Below are 21,466 nucleotides of genomic sequence, written 5' to 3'. Positions count from 1 at the left end.
TGATGCAGATCATGCCATGCTAGTAAATAACACCATCATCATTATGTGCCATCTTGTATGACGGAGGCGATCACGCTCCCATGACCATGATTGTTCTTGGCAAATTTTTCCTACTGAAGCAGTTTGCCATTGCCACCTTCTGGGCAGTGTCTTTACATGACCTTACCAGCCATTATCAATGCACTTCAGAGATTGTCTGCCTGGCATCAGTGGTCGCATAACCAGGATTTGTGGTGTGCACCGGCTGCTCATAAGAACATCCATCGTCTGCTCCCATGGTTTCATGTGACCCTGATCAGGGGCTAAGCAGGTGATGCACCTTGCCCAAGGGTAACCTACAGGTCAGCGGAGGGAAGGAGCATCTTACACCTCCACCCTGCCATCCAACACACAATTTCTGAAAGATAATTGAATATGGATGATTTACATATGTCATATTTGGTTCATCTTCTTGCCTTTGAAGTCTCTATACACAGTACAGTTTTTCATACAATTCTATTGTATATCTCAAAATACACCCAATAACTTCTATAGTTGTACCATGGAGAGCATTCTGACAGGCTGTATCGCTGTATGGTATGGAGGGGCTACTGCACAGGACCAAAAAAAGCTGCAGAAGGTTGTAAATCTAATCAGCTCCATCTTGGGTAGTAGCCTACAAAGTACCCAGGACATCTTTAGGGAGTGGTGTCTCAGAAAGACAGTGTCCATTATTAAAGACCTCCTGCACCCAGGGCATGCCCTTTTCTCACCATCAGGTAGGAGGTACAGAAGCCTGAAGACACACACTCAGTGATTCAGGAACAGCTTCTTCCCCTCTGCCATCTGATTCCTAAATGGACTTTGAAGCTTTGGACATTACCTCACTTTCTAATATACAGTATTTTCTGTTTTTGCACATTTTAATAATCTATTCAATATATGTAACTGATTTACTTATTTATTATTATGTTTTATTTTATTTCTTCTTATTATTTTTTCTCTCTCTCCTAAATTATGTCTTGCATTGAACTGCTGCTGCTAAGATAACAAATTTCACATCACATGCCGGTGATAATAAACCTGATTCTGATTCTTTTTTTCCCTGCAAATGCCTGGTGGAAAATTAATCTCAGGGTTGTATATGGTAACATACATTCTTTGATAATTTTACCTTGAACTTTGATTTTGGTGCTTTCCTTCCTGGCGTATTTCAGCTCTAGTACTCTCTAAAACAGGGGTTCCCAGCTTTTTTATGCCATGAACCCTTACTAATAACCGAGGGGCCCCTGGACCCCAGGTTGGGATCCCCTGATCTAGTATATTCACTTATATGTTTAAGACCAGAGAGCAAGTTGCTTCACAATCCTGTGTAGCACAATCATCACCAATGTACAATTGATTCTTTAATTGAGAAATTGCTGCAAATAAAGGCCTTGTTACTTTGCTTGTTCCATCACCACACGCTTTTGCCCTGCCCATAATCCCTTTGATCATTTCATCTGTTTTGCATTCCATTATATCAAAGAGCTTCTGTTTTGTGCTTTTTTCATCACCCCCAGTATGTCTTTTCTTTTAAATTGTTTATCTTCAGATTGTTGAAAGATTATCAACCTAGACTGTTACTGCCTGATCTGCTGAAAATTTCCAGCATTTCTTTTTTTCCATTTCTCTGTCTTTGCAGCTCTCACAGTGTGATCTGTTTTCTGTCATTTTCATAACTGACATGAAATTAATTGATCTCTTTTGTATCTTTTACTTGGTCTTGACATATGTTACTAAAGAAGGATTCAGAAGCTGCATTCAGTTTTCTAACTGTGGCTCAATCAATATTTTTATTTTCTTTTGATTCTGTGCTGCAATTAACAATAGCTGAGGATCCAGAATTATTAATAAATCTCATTGCATCTGATCTTCAGAAATGCTCTGCTCAGTTCCTTTGAATTTTGTCTCTCAAAGTAAGTGTCCCACATTCTCTTTACTGTTAATGATTTAATGATTTGGAAGAGGGGAAGGACTGTAACGTATCTAAGTTTGCTGATAATACTAAATTGAATGGAAAAGCAAATTGCACAGAGTATGTGGTGAGTCTGCAGAGAGATATAGATGGGTTAAGTGAGTGAACAAGGATACATAAGAACATAAAAAATAGGAGCAAGAGTCGGCCATCTGGCCCGTCGAGCCTGCTCCCCCATTCAACAAGATCATGGCTGATCTGACCATGGACTCATCTCCACCTACCTGCCTTTTCCCCATAACCTTTAATTCCTTACTATGCAAAAATCCATCCAACCTTGTTAAAATATATTTATTGAGGTAGCTTCCACTGCTTCATTGGGCAGAGAATTCCACAGATTCACCACCTTCTGGGAAAAGCAGTTCCTCCTCATCTCCATCCTAAATCTATTGCCCCTAAACTTGAGGCCCCTAGTCTTAGACTCACCTTCCAGTGGAAACAACTTTACCGCCTCTATCTTATCTATCCTTTTCATAATTTTATATGTTTCTATAAGATCTCCTCTCATTCTTCTGAATTCCAGCAAGTACAGTCCCAGGCGAATTAATCTCTCCTCATGTGGCACGTGGCCAAGTGGATAAAGGCGTTGGTCTCGTGATCTGAAGGTTGCTAGTTCGAGCCTTAGCTGAGGCAGTGTGTTGTGTCCTTGAGCAAGACACATTGCTCTGTGACGACACCGGTGCTCAATCATCATCGAAAATCGATGGACAGCCGAAGAGTCTCTCCTCATAGTCTAACCCCCTCATCTCTGGAATCATCCTGGTGGTCCTCCTCTGCACCGCCTCCAAAGCCAGTATATCTTTCCTCGAGTAAGGAGACCAGAACTGTACTCAGTACTCCAGTTGTAGCCTCACCAGTACCTTGTACAGTTGCAGCATAACGTCCCTGCTCTTAAATTAAATTCCTCTAGCAATGAAGGCCAACATTCCATTTGCCTTCTTGATAGCCTGCTGCAGTTGCAAACTAACCTTTTGTGATTCATGCACAGGCACTCTCAAGTCCCTCTGCACAGCAGCATGCTGCAATCTTTTACCATTTAAATAATAATCTGCTCTTCCATTTTTCCTTTCAAAGTGGATGACCTCGCATTTACCAACATTATACTCCATCTGCCAGACCCTTGCCCACTCCCTTAACCTATCTATATCTTTCGGCTGACTCGCCATATCTTCTGCACAACTTGCTTTTCCACTCAATTTAGTATCATTAGCAAACTTAGATACACTACACCAAGTCCCTTCTTCCAGATCGTTAATGTATATTGTGAACAGTTGCAGGCCCAGCACTGACCCCTGTGGCACACCACTCACCACAGATTGTCAGCCAGAGTAACATCAATGTATCCCAACTCTCTGCTTTCTATTAATTAACCAATCCTCTATCCATGCTAATATATAATCCCCCAACTCTATGCATCCTTATCTTATGGATAAGTCTTTTATGGGGCATCCTATCGAACGCCTTCTGGAAATCAGGTAAATAACATCCATCTGTTCCCCTCTATCCACTGCACTCATTATATCCTCAAAGAACTCCAGTAAGTTTGTCAAACAGGACCTGCCTTTGCTGAATCCATATTACGTCTGCCTGATGGATCCATTTCTTTCCAGATGCCTTGCTATTTCTTCCTTAATAATAGCTTCAAGCATTTTCACTGCTATAGATGTTAAACTAACTAGCCTATAGTTACCTGCCCTTTGCCTACATCCTTTTTTGAACAGTGGTGTGACATTTACCATCTTCCAATCGCCAGGACCCGTCCAGAATGAAGAGAATTTTGGTAAATTATCACCAAAGCCTCTACTATAACATATGTCATTTCTTTCAGTACCCTGGAATGCATTCCATCAGGACCAGTGGACCTAAAGTTCTTCAGGCCCACATGTTTGCTCCGCAGTATCTCTTTAGTGATAGCTATTGAGATCCTCACCTCCTATCACATCCATATCATCTCCCTTTGGCACGTTAGATGTGTTCTCCATCATGAAGACTGACACAAAATAGCCATTCAAAGCCTCGGCCATTTCCTCATTACCCAATATCAATTCCCCCTTTTCTTCCTCCAAGGGACCTATGTACACTTTGGCCACCCTCTTCTACTTTATATAATTATACAAACTTTTACTATCCATTTTTATACTCTGTGCTAATTTATTTTCATAATCTAGCTTCCCTTTCTTTATTGCTTGCTCAGTGGTTCTTCGTTGCTTTTCAAAATTTTCCCAATCTACTGTTGGTGCTTTGTGCGCACAAGCTTTTAGTTTGATGCCTTCTATTATATCCTTAGTTATCCAAGGCTGGCTCTCTCCATCCTTTACTGTCCATGCTTTTAACTGGAACATACATTTGTTGAGCACCATGAAAAATCTCTTTCAAAGTCTTCCAGTGTTTCTCAGCTGTCCCACCATATAGCCTGTGTTCCTAGACTACACTAGTCAAATCCTCCCTCATCCCATTGTAGTCTCTATTGTTTAGGCATAATACACTCTGCCTGGTAGATTGAGTATAGTGTTGCAGGATGTGAGGTCACCACTTTGGAATGATGAGAGATTGCAGCATATGGTTGTGGTGATGGGCTTGGGTGTGCTTGTGCTTGAATTGCTGCAGGTTAGTTTACAGGTTCAATAGGTTTTCAAGGGGAAATTGGAATGTTGACCATTATTAGAGTAATTGAATTTCAGAACAGGAAGGTTATGCTGCAACTTTACAGGGTACCGGTGAGGCCACACCTGGTGTACTACATGCTGTTCTGGTCTCCTTGCTTGAGGAAAGATACTGGCTTTAGAGGCGGTGCAGAACTATTTACCAGGTTGATTCTAGGGTTGAGAGGGTTAACCTTTGAGGAGAGATTAGATTGCCTGGGACTATACACGCTAGAATTCAGAAAAATAAGAGGGAATCTTAAGGAAACACAAAATTATGAAAGGGATGGATAAGATAGAGGCAGGAAAGTTGTTTCTACTGGTAGGTGAGACTAGAACTAGGGGACATTGCCTCAAGATTAGGGAGAATAAATTTAGGACAGTGATGATGAGAAACTGCTTTTCCCAGAGAATGGTGAATCTGTGGAATTCTCTGCTCAGGAAAGCAGTCAAGGCTATCTCATTAAATTTATTTTTCACACAGATAGATTTTTGCGGGGCAGGAACTTGAGGGTTATAGGGAAAAGACAGGTAGGTGGATCTAAGTTCACAGCCAGATCAACCATGGTCTTACTGCTGTTGCAGTTACTTGGAAATCGGATGCATACTTAAGTATAGATCGTTGGAAGAATGAAATTTCCAGCTGTATTCCACTTGAAAAAATTACTTATAATCTAAGAGATAAATATGAAACATTTTTGAAAATTTGGCGTCCTTATTTACAAAAGACAGGATTAAATATATAGGTGCTCCGAAGATAAAATAATTGGTTAGTTGGGGTAAGAAATAAATATATATACTAAAGTTATTACGAACTCCATGGAGCATGTGGGGATCTTCCGATATCCAGGCACTCTTTCTTTCTTTCTTTTTTTTTCTATAGAGATGTTAGGGGGGAGGGGGGAAGGGTATTTTTTTTTCTTTTTTTTCTTTCTGTAATTATTTGAAAACTCAATAAAAAAGTTTTTTAAAAAAACAAAAAACCATGGTCTTATTGAATGGCAGAGCAGACTCGACTGGACAGCTAGACTATCCTGCTCGTATTTCTTAAGTTGTTAAACCAAAGTTGGCTGAATTGTGACTGGGATCATTGTAAGCAGGATCATTACATGAATGTATAAAAATCTTGGTGATTAACCGTGCTAAGATATATTTTCTAATTGTTGTAACAAAATGCATTGATGATAAAATGCATTGTCATGTCTGTTCTCAGATCTGTGAATATTTTTGAAGTGTTGCGTTAATTGCCTTGTAACTGTTCCTCGTTAACAACAGAAAGAGAGATGGAGTTGATTTAACTACATGAATTTCATATCATCCTTGTGTTACACAGATAGAGATGGCCCATCAACATGGTGGCAGAAGCATTCTGCACTTACCTGTCATTCTGTCATCATTTTCACAGCTTTAACTATAATCATAAGAACACAAATGCTGCCTGACCTGCTGAGTATTTCCAGCACTGTCTGTTTAATGACTAATTGAACAGAACCTCACCTTGTCAGGATTAATGTGTGGAGGTTTTCCAAATGAAATTCTGGATTGTTTTCTGAATTCTGATTGTTTCACAGATGAACTCTATAGTTTTCATGCTGTAAATGTTAGTGGTGGAAAGGAAATACTTGAGGTTGTAAACGATTGACAAATCCTGATTAGTTAGTTTTATCTACCATGATTTTTGCACTACCATGTACCCAAGCTGTTGAGAGAAACTGGCTTTTTAATTTCCAGATCTATGGAAGGTGAGATGAAAAGCAGGACGTAATATAGAGTGATTGTAAAATATGGAATGGATTTTGGATTTGATTCCTTTGGATATGGAGCCAGTGATCATTAATGGAGAATGTGTGGAGCAGGTTAAGACCTACAAGTATCTGGGAGTACAGTTAGACGAGAAGCTAGACTGGACTGCCAACACAGATGCCTTGTGCAGGAAGGCACAGAGTCGACTGTACTTCCTAAGAAGGTTGGCGTCATTCAATGTCTGTAGTGAGATGCTGAAGATGTTCTATAGGTCAGTTGTGGAGAGCGCCCTCTTCTTTGTGGTGGCGTGTTGGGGAGGAAGCATTAAGAAGAGGGACGCCTCACGTCTTAATAAGCTGGTAAGGAAGGCGGGCTCTGTCGTGGGCAAAGTACTGGAGAGTTTAACATTGGTAGCTGAGCGAAGGGCGCTGAGTAGGCTACGGTCAATTATGGATAACTCTGAACATCCTCTACATAGCACCATCCAGAGACAGAGAAGCAGTTTCAGCGACAGGTTACTATCGATACAATGCTCCTCAGACAGGATGAAGAGGTCAATACTCCCCAATGCCATTAGGCTTTACAATTCTACCGCCAGGACTTAAGAACTTTTTAAAAGCTATTATTAATGCTTTTTGAGATAGTGATTTAGATGCATATCATATTTTTTACTGAGTTAAGTATTGTATGTAATTAGTTTTGCTACAACAAGTGTATGGGACATTGGAAAAAAAGTTGAATTTCCCCATGGGGATGAATAAAGTATCTATCTATCTATCTATCTATCTTGAGTGCTTTAGAGATATCCCCCTCATGTTATGAACGTGGTAGCCATCCTTGCAGTTGTCTCATGTAACATCAGCTCCGTTTTAGTAGCCATCAATCAGACTCTGCTGTTGTATCGCTTGCTTGCCACTTCTGAAAGATATTGATTGGATCAATAGTTGAAGGCTCTTTACTTTTGTTTGCTTATTTATAGAAGCAAAAAATCAACAATATACTGGTTGTTAGAAAGTTAAATCATAAAAGTCAATAAAATTTTATTGGGAAGTTGGAATCGTAAGTAAGCCTTTGAGGCCACAATCAAGTAATTTAATAGATTTCAAACATTTTTCTGCATATTATAATCAGCGTATAGCTTTAGCCTTTAGGACAATGAAGGAATTCATTATAATTGCAAACATAGTGTCACACTGGTGTCAGTAGCTGCACAGCTGATGTTTTTCCATTTTTATTTTGATCAACCAAAGCTAATGTGTGCCATGTTTCTGTGGAAATGAGGGTGAATTCTAATATGTTTAGTAATTGGGTAGCACTGGTATCATAAGCCAAACAGCTGTTGAAAAAATTGAGATATCAGATTGCTATTATACCAGTTTATTCTATTGTCCAGATTAGTCATAATTAAACATTTTGGGAGGCAAATATTTTGATTGCGATGGTATCATCTTACTCAGTTATAAAATTTGATGAAAAATTACCCATTCTTATTTTGAGACCCCTGTGACCTTTTTCCACCCTAGTTTTTTTGATCTCCTCCAACTCTGCAGTCCTCCAAAAGACCCGTAGTTTCCCATTCTGCCCTCTTGCTTGTGGTTAAATTTAATTGCTCCACAATATCTTCAGGTCTCTAAGCCCTAACAGCTGGAATTCTGTCTTTTCCAGACCTTTTTTCCTGTTCTTTATAACTTGTTCTTGTCACGAGGTTCCGCTTAAAAGCTACCTTTGTAACCAGTCTTTTCCTCATTTACACTGATAATTCCCTTGTGTGGCTGCCTTGTATTTTATTTAGTAACACTCCTGTAAAGTGGCTTTAGTCAGTTTGTAATATGAAGCCAGTATGTATGTTCCTGATACTAAATGGAGAATAGGAAATGCGTAGATGAAGCCCTAGACTATACTTTTTCTGTAAAGCCTACTATGCCTTCTGTAGTATTGACCCAGACATTATCATGCAGCTCCTATTTAAAATTATTGCCTCGGCTCAGGTTAGTTCTAAAGTTGCTTCATTGATGTACAATAGTTGCAATAATGGATTGGTAGAGAGTTCTGTAAGGCCACATTTGAAGATATTTACTTTTGGGTGTAAATGCTCTCAAACAAGAGACTGCGCATCTTTCAGCTACAAGGTTGGTGTCCATTCAAGTACCGTAATCAATATACATTTTCCAATATGTTTTATGTCAGATATTAAAAAGAAAGTAGAACATTCTAGCAGTGAGTGTAAAGACTGTAAAACACTACAGATAAGTTAAAAAGAAATAATTAGAAAAAGGGCCTCAGAATTATTTTTGGGGAATAAAGACAGCAGAAAATTAAACCAGCATTTTGTCCTACCTTCACAAAACAACATGTTAAGAAGAACATAAAATAACATGCCTAACAGTGCATGAAGAATGAAAGTAATCATCTTTAGGCTTTTTAGCAGAAAAGTGGGTAAGAACAAGAGCTGGTAAATCCCCTGGACACAATGCCCTGTAATGGGGTTTAATGAAGATGGTCTTCCGAAAAGGAGGGAATATATATACACCAATTAACTTAGCATCAGTCATATGAGAAATGCCAGAACATATTGCCAAGGAAGTTGTAAAATGGTCTTTAGAAAAAAAAATAGAATTGACAGGAATCAGAATGGATGTGCAGTGGATTCTGGTTCATTGGGACACATTAAGGACAGTACATTTTGGCCCAATTACGCGGTTCACACCCAGTTAGCCAAAGTTTCATGGAAGTAGTTAAAAAGGTATAAAAAAGAGAAACTAAGTGACACTATGTATTTAAATGAAAAACAGAACAAATTAGAGCACTACCAATACCACTACAGTGGTATAAAACTGCATTAGCTCCTAATAGCTGTAGATGGAGGAGTTCATCCAGTGTATGCTGCCAAGTTCCTTTGACTATAAATGAGCAAAATCAGCACAGATGCCTCGTCTTACTGTTTATTTCTCACCAATGATCGATGACAAAAATCACTGCTTTTTAAACACAACCACATGCAAATGATGCTATTTAAAAACTGGTAGCTTCAAACGGAGTAGCGTCTAATGGCTACACAAGTTAGAAACTGTTCGGCAACTGTCTCCGGCCCCATCCAGAGAGAATCTTGTCTAATTTGCTCGATTCGTTTTTGTTCTTTAATTGTTGGCCCAAATAAGCAACTGCCTCAATTAACCAGAATCCACTGTATTAAAATTGTATTTCACACATCAGATTTTTTTTCCCTTTTCAAGTTTTAACTTGAAAGATAAGTAAGGGGGAAGCAGTATTTCACAAGGTACTTTTTTAAAAAAAAATTAGAGCATGTGAGATTGGGGATATTATACTCGTGAGGACCAAGAATACTTCAATTGACAGAAAATGTTAAAAAAAAGTATGAATGTATAATTTTAGATATTGAGAGGCAATAACTTGCAGGGCACTATAATGATTGTTGCTGTTCACAATTTATGTCAATCATTTGAGTTGGGGGGGAAGGGGTTGGGCAGGCAAATATAATGTATCAAATTACCAATGACATGAAACTAGGTGGCAATGTGAGTTATGAGGAAAATGCTTTGCGGAAGTAGACAGGCTAAGTGAATGATCTCAGACTTGGCATAGGGAATATTATAATATGCAGAAAGATGGGTTGTCATCCACTGATTTTTTTTTAAAGTAGGAGGGTATTATATTTTTTAATGAAGAGATTAAAAGTAGTCAAAGAGATGAGTATCCTTATACACAAATTGCTGAGAGCTATCATACAAGTCGTGCTAGCAATGGAAGGCAAATGGTATGAGTGTTTGAGTATAAGAGTAAAGTCAGGCATAACACCACAATTAACAAGGCCTTTCCTGAGACTGGCCTTTGAAGACAGTGCATGGATCTGGTCTCCATATCAAAAAACGGATGTGTTAATGATAGAGTGCAACAAGATTTCACCAGATTAATTTCTGGGCTTGTTCTAAAATGAGAGTTTAAGCAGATTGTGCTCATTCTCAATGAAGATTAGAAGCATATTGGTGATTTTAGTGACACATGGCAGAATTCTCAAAAGGGCATCAAAGAGTTGATGCTAGGATAATATTTCCTCCTCATGTGTAGAACCATGGACTGTGGTCTCACAGTCATCCATTAAAGACAGAAATTAAGTAAATTTTATTTGTTGCCTATTCTCGTGTCAACTAATTGGAAGAGCTATGATTAGCAATTCTAACAAATTGTAAATTCATTTCCACTCAATCTATATTTCTAATAATTTGTTTTCAGAACTACAAATCTCTTAAGTAATGGATTCATATGCTTGATTTATGTTTTTGAAAAGCTATGCTCTATATTCAATAATTTTCTTTGTTTTTTCAAACTATCACAAATTAATACCATCTTTATTTGAAAACACATGTGTCCATGTGTCCAAAACTATTTGCTACTAATTATGCTCTAAAATTACACTGGAACCGCTAGGCTACTAGAACTCATGTAAGTTAATCAAAATAGATCTCTGAAAAAATTCTTAACCTTTTCTATTTTGACAATTAATGCCCTAAAATGTTATCTTGTCTGCAATTTTTATCTCAACAAAAATATATTTACATGTTTTCTTTAAATCTTATCATTGGTGTGATAACTTGGAATGTTAGCCGAAACTCTTGTAAACATTAATTTTGCAGGAAAATTAAGAAGTAAAATAATGAATTAATGGTTGTGGGATTGTGGATATTTTAAAACTGATTTGTGATTTATTAGAACTTTTATGCTACAATAACATAAGCTAGCAAATAAAGCTTTTTTTTAAAAGAATAAACTTTCATTTCATTCAGAGTGAGAGTTTGGATTAGTTGGTATCATTTTCATTGTCTGATTGAGCAGGTTAAGACCTACAGCAGTGCTCAAGTATTGAGAATATCCCAAAATGCTTACCGAAACTACCACCTTTACTAGCCTTGGCAAATCAAGGTTCAATTTATTTTAAAATAGCCTTTTTGCGTTTCTTAAAACTAATCATGTTTGGTAACGTGGCACACTTTACACTATTATTTATAAAAAGAAACAGTAAAATTATTTAAGTTATAAAACAAATATTGGAAATCTGAAATAGAACAGAAACTGCTGAGGTGCTGAGGAAATTAGAAGGGAGAAGAAGGGGTGTAATAATGTTTTAGCTCAGTGACCTGAACTTTCTTATGAAATGTTACTGAAATGAAAATTTGATGCTGCTTCTCTTTATACATGGCATGCTGAGAATTTCTAATTTCTTTTTGTTGCTCAAGTTCAATGGTAATTGTCCTTAAACCTGTTGCCGCATTTCATTGCATTTCAAAGAGACTAACTGTAGGTGAAGCTTTGATCTGTTTCTGAGAGATTCAGGTTATCCTGCAGGTTTTTCATTTTGACTACTCGATACAGGCAAATCAATAATCCATTTGGAATAAGAAGAAAAGTGGGCAACAATGAATTTCACCAGCTTAATTGTTCCCATTAATTAGTGTTTTCCCCATCCAACATCAGCCCTAATTCCATAATATATGCGAACATCCATCATTGTAAATTACAAACATAACAGCATATGGATTTTCTTCGGCACTAAGGATTCAAGAATTAATTTTACAGACTAAAATGCATTTTGCTTTCTTGAAAATTTTTGGTAACTTTTTTTCCTATTTGGTTGCTGATACAACCAAAATCAAGTGCCATCGAATATTAAATATCCACCATCTAATTCATTGAATATAGCTTTAACTGCAAAGATTTTCAAATAAGAAATATGAGCTACGCTTTCCTTTCTGCCTGAGTCTGCCTGGCTTGATCCCAGCTAACAGAAAACCTGCTTCACAGAGCTAACCTTGTTCTCCATTTTTAATGTAGACAAGGAGTATTTGAAGGAGAAGGAAAAGCTGGAAATCGAGCTAGCCACAGTGCATTCAACCAATGAGGATCAGAGAAAACGTATTGAGGTCTTGGAACAGGCACTGAACAATGCCCAGGCCAAGGTGGTCAGATTGGAGGAGGAGGTGAGCTGATAACCACAATGTTGAGTATCATTTAGTTTGATTTGATTGTGCACCTTGGTGACAGCCAGATCCAACACAGTTGGTATTTGGTATACATCAAACGGATTTGCTACTTTTACAGATTCATGTAGTGCTGTGAAAATGGCGTGTCAAAACAAAACTGAGCATAAAAATGTTAGATTTCAGTTATTTGTATTCCTGGTTCTTCGTGAATGTATGTTATTTATCTTAGCTGATCCACCTTTGTGTCCACTTTTATTCAAATCATTCCTTACAGAAAATAAAGCTGAAGTTTACTACGTAGCGACTTTTTGAAAGCCCATTTACTTTTCCCTCAGGCATCAGAGATTGAACACATTTGAAATGTATGGTTAAAATATTTTCAAAGGCAATCCCTTTTTTTAAAGATGTGTTTCTGCATGTCCATTAAGGTGTATAAAGATTGTGTAAGAATTTAAACGCTTACATTTTTCATACGAAGCATAGAATCAAACTATAATCTGAATTTGTAAAATTTCAACATCCAAAGAGTTTTGACACAAGAGTGGGATTCTTTTTACATCCCAGATGTGTTTTTTACTGTTAAAGTGATAGTTTGTGATTGTGTAGTAAGGAATATTTTACTGGAATAGTTCACTCTGGCAGTATCCTAGTCTACGGCAACCCGAAGACGTGGGATGGACAGGGGCTTGGCTTCACACTGGAGGTGCCACAATGTTTCTGCCTTTCCCAGTTTTCCATTTCCTGTTGCCATTGTGTGGTTTCAAAGTGCTGGCTGTTTGTAGCATATTCTTAGTCCATCTAGAGCAGTGCTGGGTGAGCTTCCAATAATTGAATGACTTTATCACTACATTACTTCATGCTTTCCTTGAGGTTGTCTTTGAAATACTTGCTGTGCTCTCCTCTTGAGGCTGTGCCAGGACTGAGCTCATTCTAACCCTTGCGGTGTCTCTGAATGAGGCAACCATTTCAAATTTTGTGGTGCAAGATGCTGTGTTTTGATCAGTCCTACTGGGAACTAAGTTGAGACAATTTAAACTTTTGCCACCATATCCTGTTTACAAAGTATAACTGTTCTTGCCATCCCAACTTCATAGTCTTTTAACAAGTAGACCAGTCATAATTCAAAGAACTTCCTTAGCAAAGGGTAAAAAGCACAGATCAAAGCAAGTTGTCCATTGCCAGCTTAACTGCTTGCCAGAACCTCCCAAGCCCCTCTGCTTTTCCCTGAAATACAGTTAGTGCTTTAAATGAGAGCACTTGCCATTATTCTAACTTTTTAATCCAGTAGTTTAACTTGGGAACATTAAAAATCCCATTGTAAATTTTCCTTTGAAATTTATGTCAATCATCTTGGAAATGAACCCACATGTAAAGTACAAAACAGAGCATGCTTGCATGAAATTACTGTCATGTATACATTTTAGAAATATTTTCTATGTTCCTTTTACAGCTGTTCACTTGGCCTTGAACCACCTGGACAACAGACAGGCTGCTGTTTGTAGATTACAGGTTAATCATTACTAATCAACAAGCTTCAAAACCTGGGTCTCTATACCTCTTCTGTAACTGGTTCATTGGCTTCCTCATCAGGAGACCAGAATCAGTGCAGATTGGTAATAATGCCTGCTCGCTGACAATCAACATGGGTGCACCTCAAGGATTTGTGCTTAGCCCACTGCTCTGCTTTCTCTACACTCATGATTACATGGCTAGGTACAGCACAAATACCATCTAAAAATTTGCTGATGATGCGACTGTTGTTGGTAGAATCTCATATGGCAATGGGGAGGCGTAAAGGAATGAGGTAGATCAGCTGTTTGAATGGTGTTGCAACCACAACCTTGCACTCAACGTTAGCAAGACCATGGAGTTGATTGTGGGCTTCAGGAAGGGAAATTCAGGAGAACTCACAGCAGTCCTCATTGCACGGCCACCAGTAGAAAAGGGTGAGTAACTTCAACTTCCTGGGCAGCAACTTCACAGAGAACCATCATATTGATTCAGTCATGTAAAAGATATGCCATTGGTTATACTTCATCAGGGGTTTGAAGAGAATTTGTATGTCACCAAAGACTTGAGCGAGTTTCTGCAGCAGTGTAGTGGGAGCATTCTGGCTTGTTGCATGACTGGATGCTGTGGAGGCTGCAGTGCAGAGGATTGAAGAGAGCTGCAGAGGCTCTCCATCACGGACTCCATCAGAGTCACCTCCATCACGGACACTAGCCTCCTCACATCAAGAACATCTTCAAAAGGCAGTGCCTTAAAAAGGTGGCATAGATCGTTAAAGACCTTCACAATCCAGGAAATTCTTTCCTCTCATTACTTCCATCATGGAGGAAATACAGGAGCCAGAGGGTTTGTGTTATTATGTGTGTGCATAATAACGAACTTCAATTCGTGGTGTGCAGTGTAGGTGGTTCACCCGGAACCAAAACTGGCATTGGTGAACAGGACATACTTGGCATGCTGGAGTGTCTGGAATAAAATGTGGTCAATCTGGATCCATTCTGTAAATCTTTAAATAAAATAGTTATAGCATCTTTTTACGTCGCAAATTTAGATTTGTTAAAGACCAAGCATAACATGGTGTCAGAAGTCAGTGTGAGGTCTCAATGCGAAGCATAACTGAGTACCACAAGTGACTAAGAAGTGGACGCTAGGTTCCAATGGAGAGAAGCTGCCGGCAAGAGAGCACACCATCTCGAAGTTCACCAAGAAATTGAGGTGAGAGTCTAAAAAACCCCTCAGCGGATAATCTAAGTCCTCCTACAGCTATGCAAGATTACCGGCAATATAGCTGATAACTGGGAATGCTTCAAACAGCGATTCAATATGTATTTAGCGGTGAGTAGAGCCGGAGGCACAGAGGAAAAATTGAAAGTGTCTATCTTTCTACACGTAATTGGCGAAGATGATTTAGATATCTATAACAACTTTCAAATTGATGAGACAGCCTTGACTTTGAACACTCCAATGACAAAATTTGAGGTGTATTTTTTCCCAACTAAAAACGTTACGTTTGAGAGATACATGTTCTTCTCCTGTGACCAGAAACAAGGTGTTAGTTTTGATCAATACTAAACTGAACTTCACACACTGAGTAAGTCCTGTGAGTTTGGAGATTTGAGAGACTCACTACTCAGGCAAAATAGTTTGTGGAATCCCAGGTATTATGTTCAGAGAAGGCTTGCACCATGAAGAAGATTTGATACTAGAAAAGGCAGTGAATATGTGTAAGGCAGCAGAGACCACACAAGCACAAGCTAAGGAGCTACACAGAGCAGAAACAACAGTGCATGCTGTGAAAATTGGAGCAGAGCACAAGGCATTTCCCAAAGCAACAGCATAGCAAAGAGATAGGCTGGAACAGTGAATGCAGCAAATGTGGAGGTAGACACATCCCAAAGATGTGTCCTGCTTATGGAAAGTCCTGTAATAATTGTGGTAAGGGAGATCATTTTGCAAGGTTCTGCAAAGCTGAGGTTACTAAGAGAAAAAGCACAAGTTTGTTGAGGAAATGGAAGTCTTTGTAGATTCTCTATAGACTGCTGATGCTGATGAAACGGGAACTGGGAATGAAACAGTAATTCAATTCAAGCTTGACACTTGAGCCCAGGTAAATCAGTTATCCCTGGAGGATTACAAGACTCTCAAAGTAAGGAGCAAGATTTATCATTTAATTAACAATGGCAGGCTATACTGGACAAAACGTACCAGTAAAAGAGGGCTGTATAATAACCTTCAAGTACAAGAGACAGCATCTAAAGGCACAGCCACTGATTGTCGAAAAGCGAGTATAACCAATATTAGGTCTGACTGCATGTGAAAGGTGGAAAGAGTTTTTGTAGTAGCTTAACAAACTAAATTTGACCAGGCAACACTCAATAAAGAGTACGCAGATGTCTTTGAGGAGCTTGAACGCTTACCTGATGTAACTCGAAAAACTCGTAACTGACTCCAGTGCAGATCCAGAGAGGTTATGCAAAAGAAGCACAAGAACTCCACCTTCCCTAGACATTCGTACCACCTACAACAGCCTGGCAGTCAGAATGCCAGTGCTGAACAGAATGATCATGATGAAGAAGCTGCCAATCTTGTTTCCACATCATGCAGCTGTCGTTCAAAATCTGTCTCTCATCATTTAAAGACTGGAAATCAAAAACATCTCCATGATTTTCTCTAATTTTGAAACAGAGAAATAAAAAGGAAGATGGGGAGACCGCACAATTTCCAAGGTCAGAACAACAGCAACAGTTCAACATAAACCAACAGGAGGAGTTGCTATCTGTGATACACAGCCAACAGGAGGAGCTCTGCGAGTTGAGACAGACCCAGTTAGAACTTAGGCAAAGACTCAGTGATCACATGGATGTAGTCCAGGGCTCCATTATGAGGCATGTGGAGTGAATTATGGTCACACAGCATGAACAGCATCGTGAACAAAATCACGGGCGAGCAGATAGGATCTTGGCAGGAAGATGTGAAAGAAATGAACATGTAGATCAGAGTTCTCAAAAGCACACTGGCAAGTGAAAGCAAGATATCTGTGGAAACAAATAGCAGTCCAAAAGGGATCATTAAGCCACCACTGAGGCGGAATGAAAGTTGATGATTGAATAGGGGGCTGTATTTGCTTGTTACAATTGAAGTTAATGCAAATATCTTTGTTGGAAAGCATTATTGTTTCTTGCAGGTTTGTGAGGACATGGTATTGTGTTTGTTTGCTTTAAAGAGGGAAGATGTATTATTATGTGTGTATATAATAAAGAATTTCAGTTCTGTGCAATATGGCCAGTTCACACAGAACTTGGAAGGCTGTTGGTGAACTGCGCGTGCATGCTAAAGTGTGGAGCTAGAAGCCATGACTGTCTCTTCTTAATAAATGTTTAACCCACCCAAAGTTTGTCTTTGTTAAAGAACGAACATAACATGATGTCGGAGGTGTTGTCACAAAATAGAATGTATAAATGTCATATAGAAAATTGAAGTACCAACAGATTTGGTGAGCTCACTGGTCATTGTGCAAAAGAAAAATGGAGCATTGTGGATATGTCTATACCCAAGAGATCTCACTAAAGCCATCAAGAGAGAGAATTTTAAATTGCCAACATGGGAAGAAATCATGTCCTGGTTTGCAGGCATCAAGTGGTTTAGCAAACTCGACACATTGTCTGGGGTTTTGGCAGATAAAGGTTGATGAGGCAAGTTTAAGACTGTATTTTTAACACAGAAGATGACGCTTTCTTCAGTTACTGTTTGGGATCCTGTCCGCACCAGAAGTCTACCATAAAAACATTCACATGATCTTTGAGGGCATACTTGGTGTCAAGATCAAGATGGATAACATCATCATTTGGGGTCCATCAAGGATCAACATGATGCACGACTGAGACAGATGTTAGATATGCCACATAATATCAATTAGAAATTAAATAAAGTGAAATGTGAGTTTGGTGTTAAAACACTGACTTTTATAGGAGATCGAAAGAGGGAATGATGCCTGCCCAAGAAATTTGTCAGACATTGAGACTTCCTGCAGATGGTGACTTATCTGGTTAAGCTCATCCCTCGACTGTCAACTGTGTCAGCACCACTTGGGTCGTTCCTTCAGCTGTGAAATGAATGGATTTGGTCTCATGAGCAGGAAGAGTGTTTCCATGGGCTGAAAAGAATCCTAACTGAAGAGCCTGTGCTGAAGTTTTATGATCCAGAAAGGTGCACTAAGATGCTGGCTGATGCATCCCAGTACAGCCTTGGAGCAGTACTACTGCAGCAGCATGATGACACATGGCAACCTGTGATCTATGTGTCAAGAGCTTTAACAAGTACAGAAGCCAACTATGCACTGATAGAGAAAGAGCTTCTTGCCAGCACGTACGCATGTGAAAGGTTTCATCAGCATATCAATGGACAAGCTTTCGAAGTGGAAACAGACCATAAACCACTGGACTCCATTATGTCCAAACCACTGGATGACTGTCCCATGCGGGTACAGTGCATGTTGATAAGGCTGCCGAAATATGGCATGAATATGATTTACACACCGGGAAAATATATATTTGCTGCTGATGCATTGTCTTGAGCAGTCAACAAGAAAGAAAGAGTGTCCAAGTGATTAATGTAGATATATAGACTTATGTTGACATGACTGACACCTGCATTCCAGTATCTCCTGATAGAAGAGAAGATTAGGACAGCAGCAGGGGCAGATGAAACAATGGAAATACTCAAAAGGACAATACAGAAAGGATGGCCAGCAACAAAGTACAACTGCCCAATGTGTATTCTGGAGTATTGGACATGTAGAGCCAAACCGTCAGAGGTGGAAGATATGGTCTTCAAAGGGAGCAGGTTTGTGATTCCAGTGTCACTACACAAGGAAATGCTCTGGAAGATAATGAAAGGCATCTGAGTAAAGAGAAATGTAAATGAAAGGTTCATGAAGTGATGTACTGGGCAAGAATGAACCAGGACATCAGCCAGACCACTTCTTCATGCGAGGTATGTCTTTTCTACAGACCAAAGCAGCAAGCAGAACTGCTTACACTACAACCTGTACTAGACAGACTGACATTCAAAGTTGAAGTGGATTTGTTTGAGTGTAATGGGAAGGGTCACAATGTTATAACAGACTAATTTTCCGATTACCCAGAGTTTGTAACACTGCAATCAACATCCAGTAAAGTGGTCATCACCTTCTTGAAATCTATGTTTGCGAGGCATGGTGTTCCATGAGAAGTAGTATCAGACAGTGGTCAACAATGTTCCAGCAGTGAATATGAGTCCTTTGCTAATAATTGGGTGGGGGGTGTGGTTTGACATGTATCTTCAAGCCCACATCCCCCAAAATCTAATGGCCTAGCAGAGAGTTTGGTCAAGGTAGTGAAGGGCCTCATGATGAAGGTGCAAGATGGACAAAAGGACTACCACAAATGTCTGATGATTTACAGATGTGTGTCACTGCAGAGTAGCCTGTCACCAACCTAAGCGCTGATGGGTCGAAATATTCGCACTAACCTTCCAGTGCACAAAAACCTGTTGACACCTAAAGGAGCATACAAGTCAAATTGTTTAAGGAGATAGAGAAAGACAAACTGAATCAGTATCATTACAGGACTGTGAAAAGCCTACCAATCTGAAACCTGGAGATCAAGTGCAAATCTGAGATTCCTGTGCGTGGTCCATGCAAGGATATATGCAAAAGGAAGTTGCTTCACATTCCTACCAGTTCCAGGTGGAGTGAGGAACACCTCTGAGAAGGAACCATGTGGATCTATGAGTACAAGCTCCAACCCATAACTGTGACACATTACCTGTCAGTACACCAAAGTGACCAGCAGATGTGAAAAATAAACTTGTTCAAAATTCTCAAAAAGACACTAATATTTACACAGCAAGTGAAAGCAATACATCTGTGGAGACAAACAGCAGACCATAAAGGTTCATCAAGCCACCTCAGACACTGATTGAGAGCTACTGAGTGAATAAGGGACTGTATTTGCTTATTACAATTGAACTTAATGTAAATATCTTTGTGGGAAAGCATTATTGTGTTTTACAGGTTTATAGGGACATACTACTGTGTTTGTTTTTGTTAAAGCGGGAAGATATGTTATTATGTCTATACATAATAAAGAACTTCAGTTCCAAGTGTGCAGAGTGGACACTTCACCTGGAACAGCAAGTGACACTAGTGTTTGGGACATAGACACATTCTTGGCAGGCTGGAGTTCCGGCGTAAAATATAGTTGAGCTGAAGCCATTCTGTAAATCTGTAATTAAAATAGTTCTAGTGTCTTTACCCACGCAAGTTTGTTTTTATTAAAGAACAAACATAAAAGGGTATACACCCAGTGTTTTGGGGGCAGTTTCTTTGCCGCTGCTATTATATTTCTAAGCAATCCATAAACACTACTTCACTACTCTTCTACATTATTTATTTCTTGTGTCTTGTATCTTGCATTGTACAGCTGCCACAAAGCAGAAAATCTAATGACATGTATCAGTGATAATAAACCTGGTTCTGATCTTGTTTCTGTGTATGATTCTAAATGTTTTGAAATGTTACCTAGGAGCTTTATCACACTTTAAAGGCTGTGCCCATTGGCCCCTTGTTCATGCATGCTAAATGCTAATTCTTATAATCCACCTGAAAATCTGTCCAAGCCACTGTGTCAGTGCTCTAAATTCCTGAACTGTATTCCTTAACTTTATGGGGTTCTTGGTGGGAAATTTTGGCAAAATGGCATAAGCAGCTAGAAATGACTGATTGTCTCTATTCATCAAGGTTCTGCTGATCTGTCAAATTATGCCAAGGCTTCAGAACACTCACCCTCAGGAAAAATAACTGAGGACTTTTATGAGTTTTCATAACTTAATCGATGCAGAACCACTGTTTTCTGGACAAGAGCCCTGACATAGTAAAAGCATCTTCAGACAAAGGCTAATTTGCAGAATGAGGACAGAAAGTAACTGAGTAAACATTTGTGTTTAATGAAGTAAATAAAATATGAAAGGATATGGTGCTGATGAAACTCTTCAAAGGCTGCATTATCTGGTTTGTTCCTTGCTGTTTCTACCATGTTCTACCACATGGAGAATGTATTGTTTTAATTCTTCCAAAGTTGTAATTTCTGAAGGGAGCTTTTTATGAGCTGGGTGGTTAAAATGATGTTAAGCGTTGTGATGTGTTTTGAAACAATAAGTTCTGAATCAAGAAAACCTATCGAATAAATAGGCCTGTGCACAAGATATTTGGTTAATGCAGCATCAGATGTATTTATTAACTCCTTATATGCCCGATTTGTATTTCCACTGGGCTGACTGCATCTGTCATAGAATCAGAGGATAGAAACATAGAAAATAGGTACAGGAGTAGGCCGTACGGCCCTTCGAGCCTGCACCGCCATTCAGTATGATCATGGCTGATCATCCAACTCAAAACCCTGTACCTGCTTTCTCTCCATACCCCCTGATCCCTTTAGCCACAAGGGCCATATCTAACTTCCTCTTAAATATAGCCAATGAACCGGCCTCAACTTTTTCCTGTGGCAGAGAATTCCACAGATTCACCACTCTCTGTGTGAAGA

At 39.1% G+C, this 21,466-nt stretch overlaps 1 protein-coding gene across 4 annotated transcripts in view; it reads left to right on the top strand.

The window, feature by feature from the left end:
- amotl1 (angiomotin like 1) overlaps positions 1-21,466 on the top strand; it is a 148,372-nt gene that overhangs the window by 107,204 nt on the left and 19,702 nt on the right. For all 4 annotated transcript variants that reach the window (XM_073043316.1, XM_073043315.1, XM_073043318.1 and 1 more), the window contains one exon: positions 12,229-12,374. In XM_073043316.1, the coding sequence (XP_072899417.1) occupies positions 12,229-12,374 (146 nt within the window). The remainder of the gene's footprint in view (positions 1-12,228; positions 12,375-21,466) is intronic.

Source organism: Hemitrygon akajei, chromosome 4 (genome assembly GCF_048418815.1).
Source record: "Hemitrygon akajei chromosome 4, sHemAka1.3, whole genome shotgun sequence".
Taxonomy (NCBI): Eukaryota; Metazoa; Chordata; class Chondrichthyes; order Myliobatiformes; family Dasyatidae; genus Hemitrygon; species Hemitrygon akajei.
This window is presented reverse-complemented; position numbering and strand designations above follow the sequence as displayed.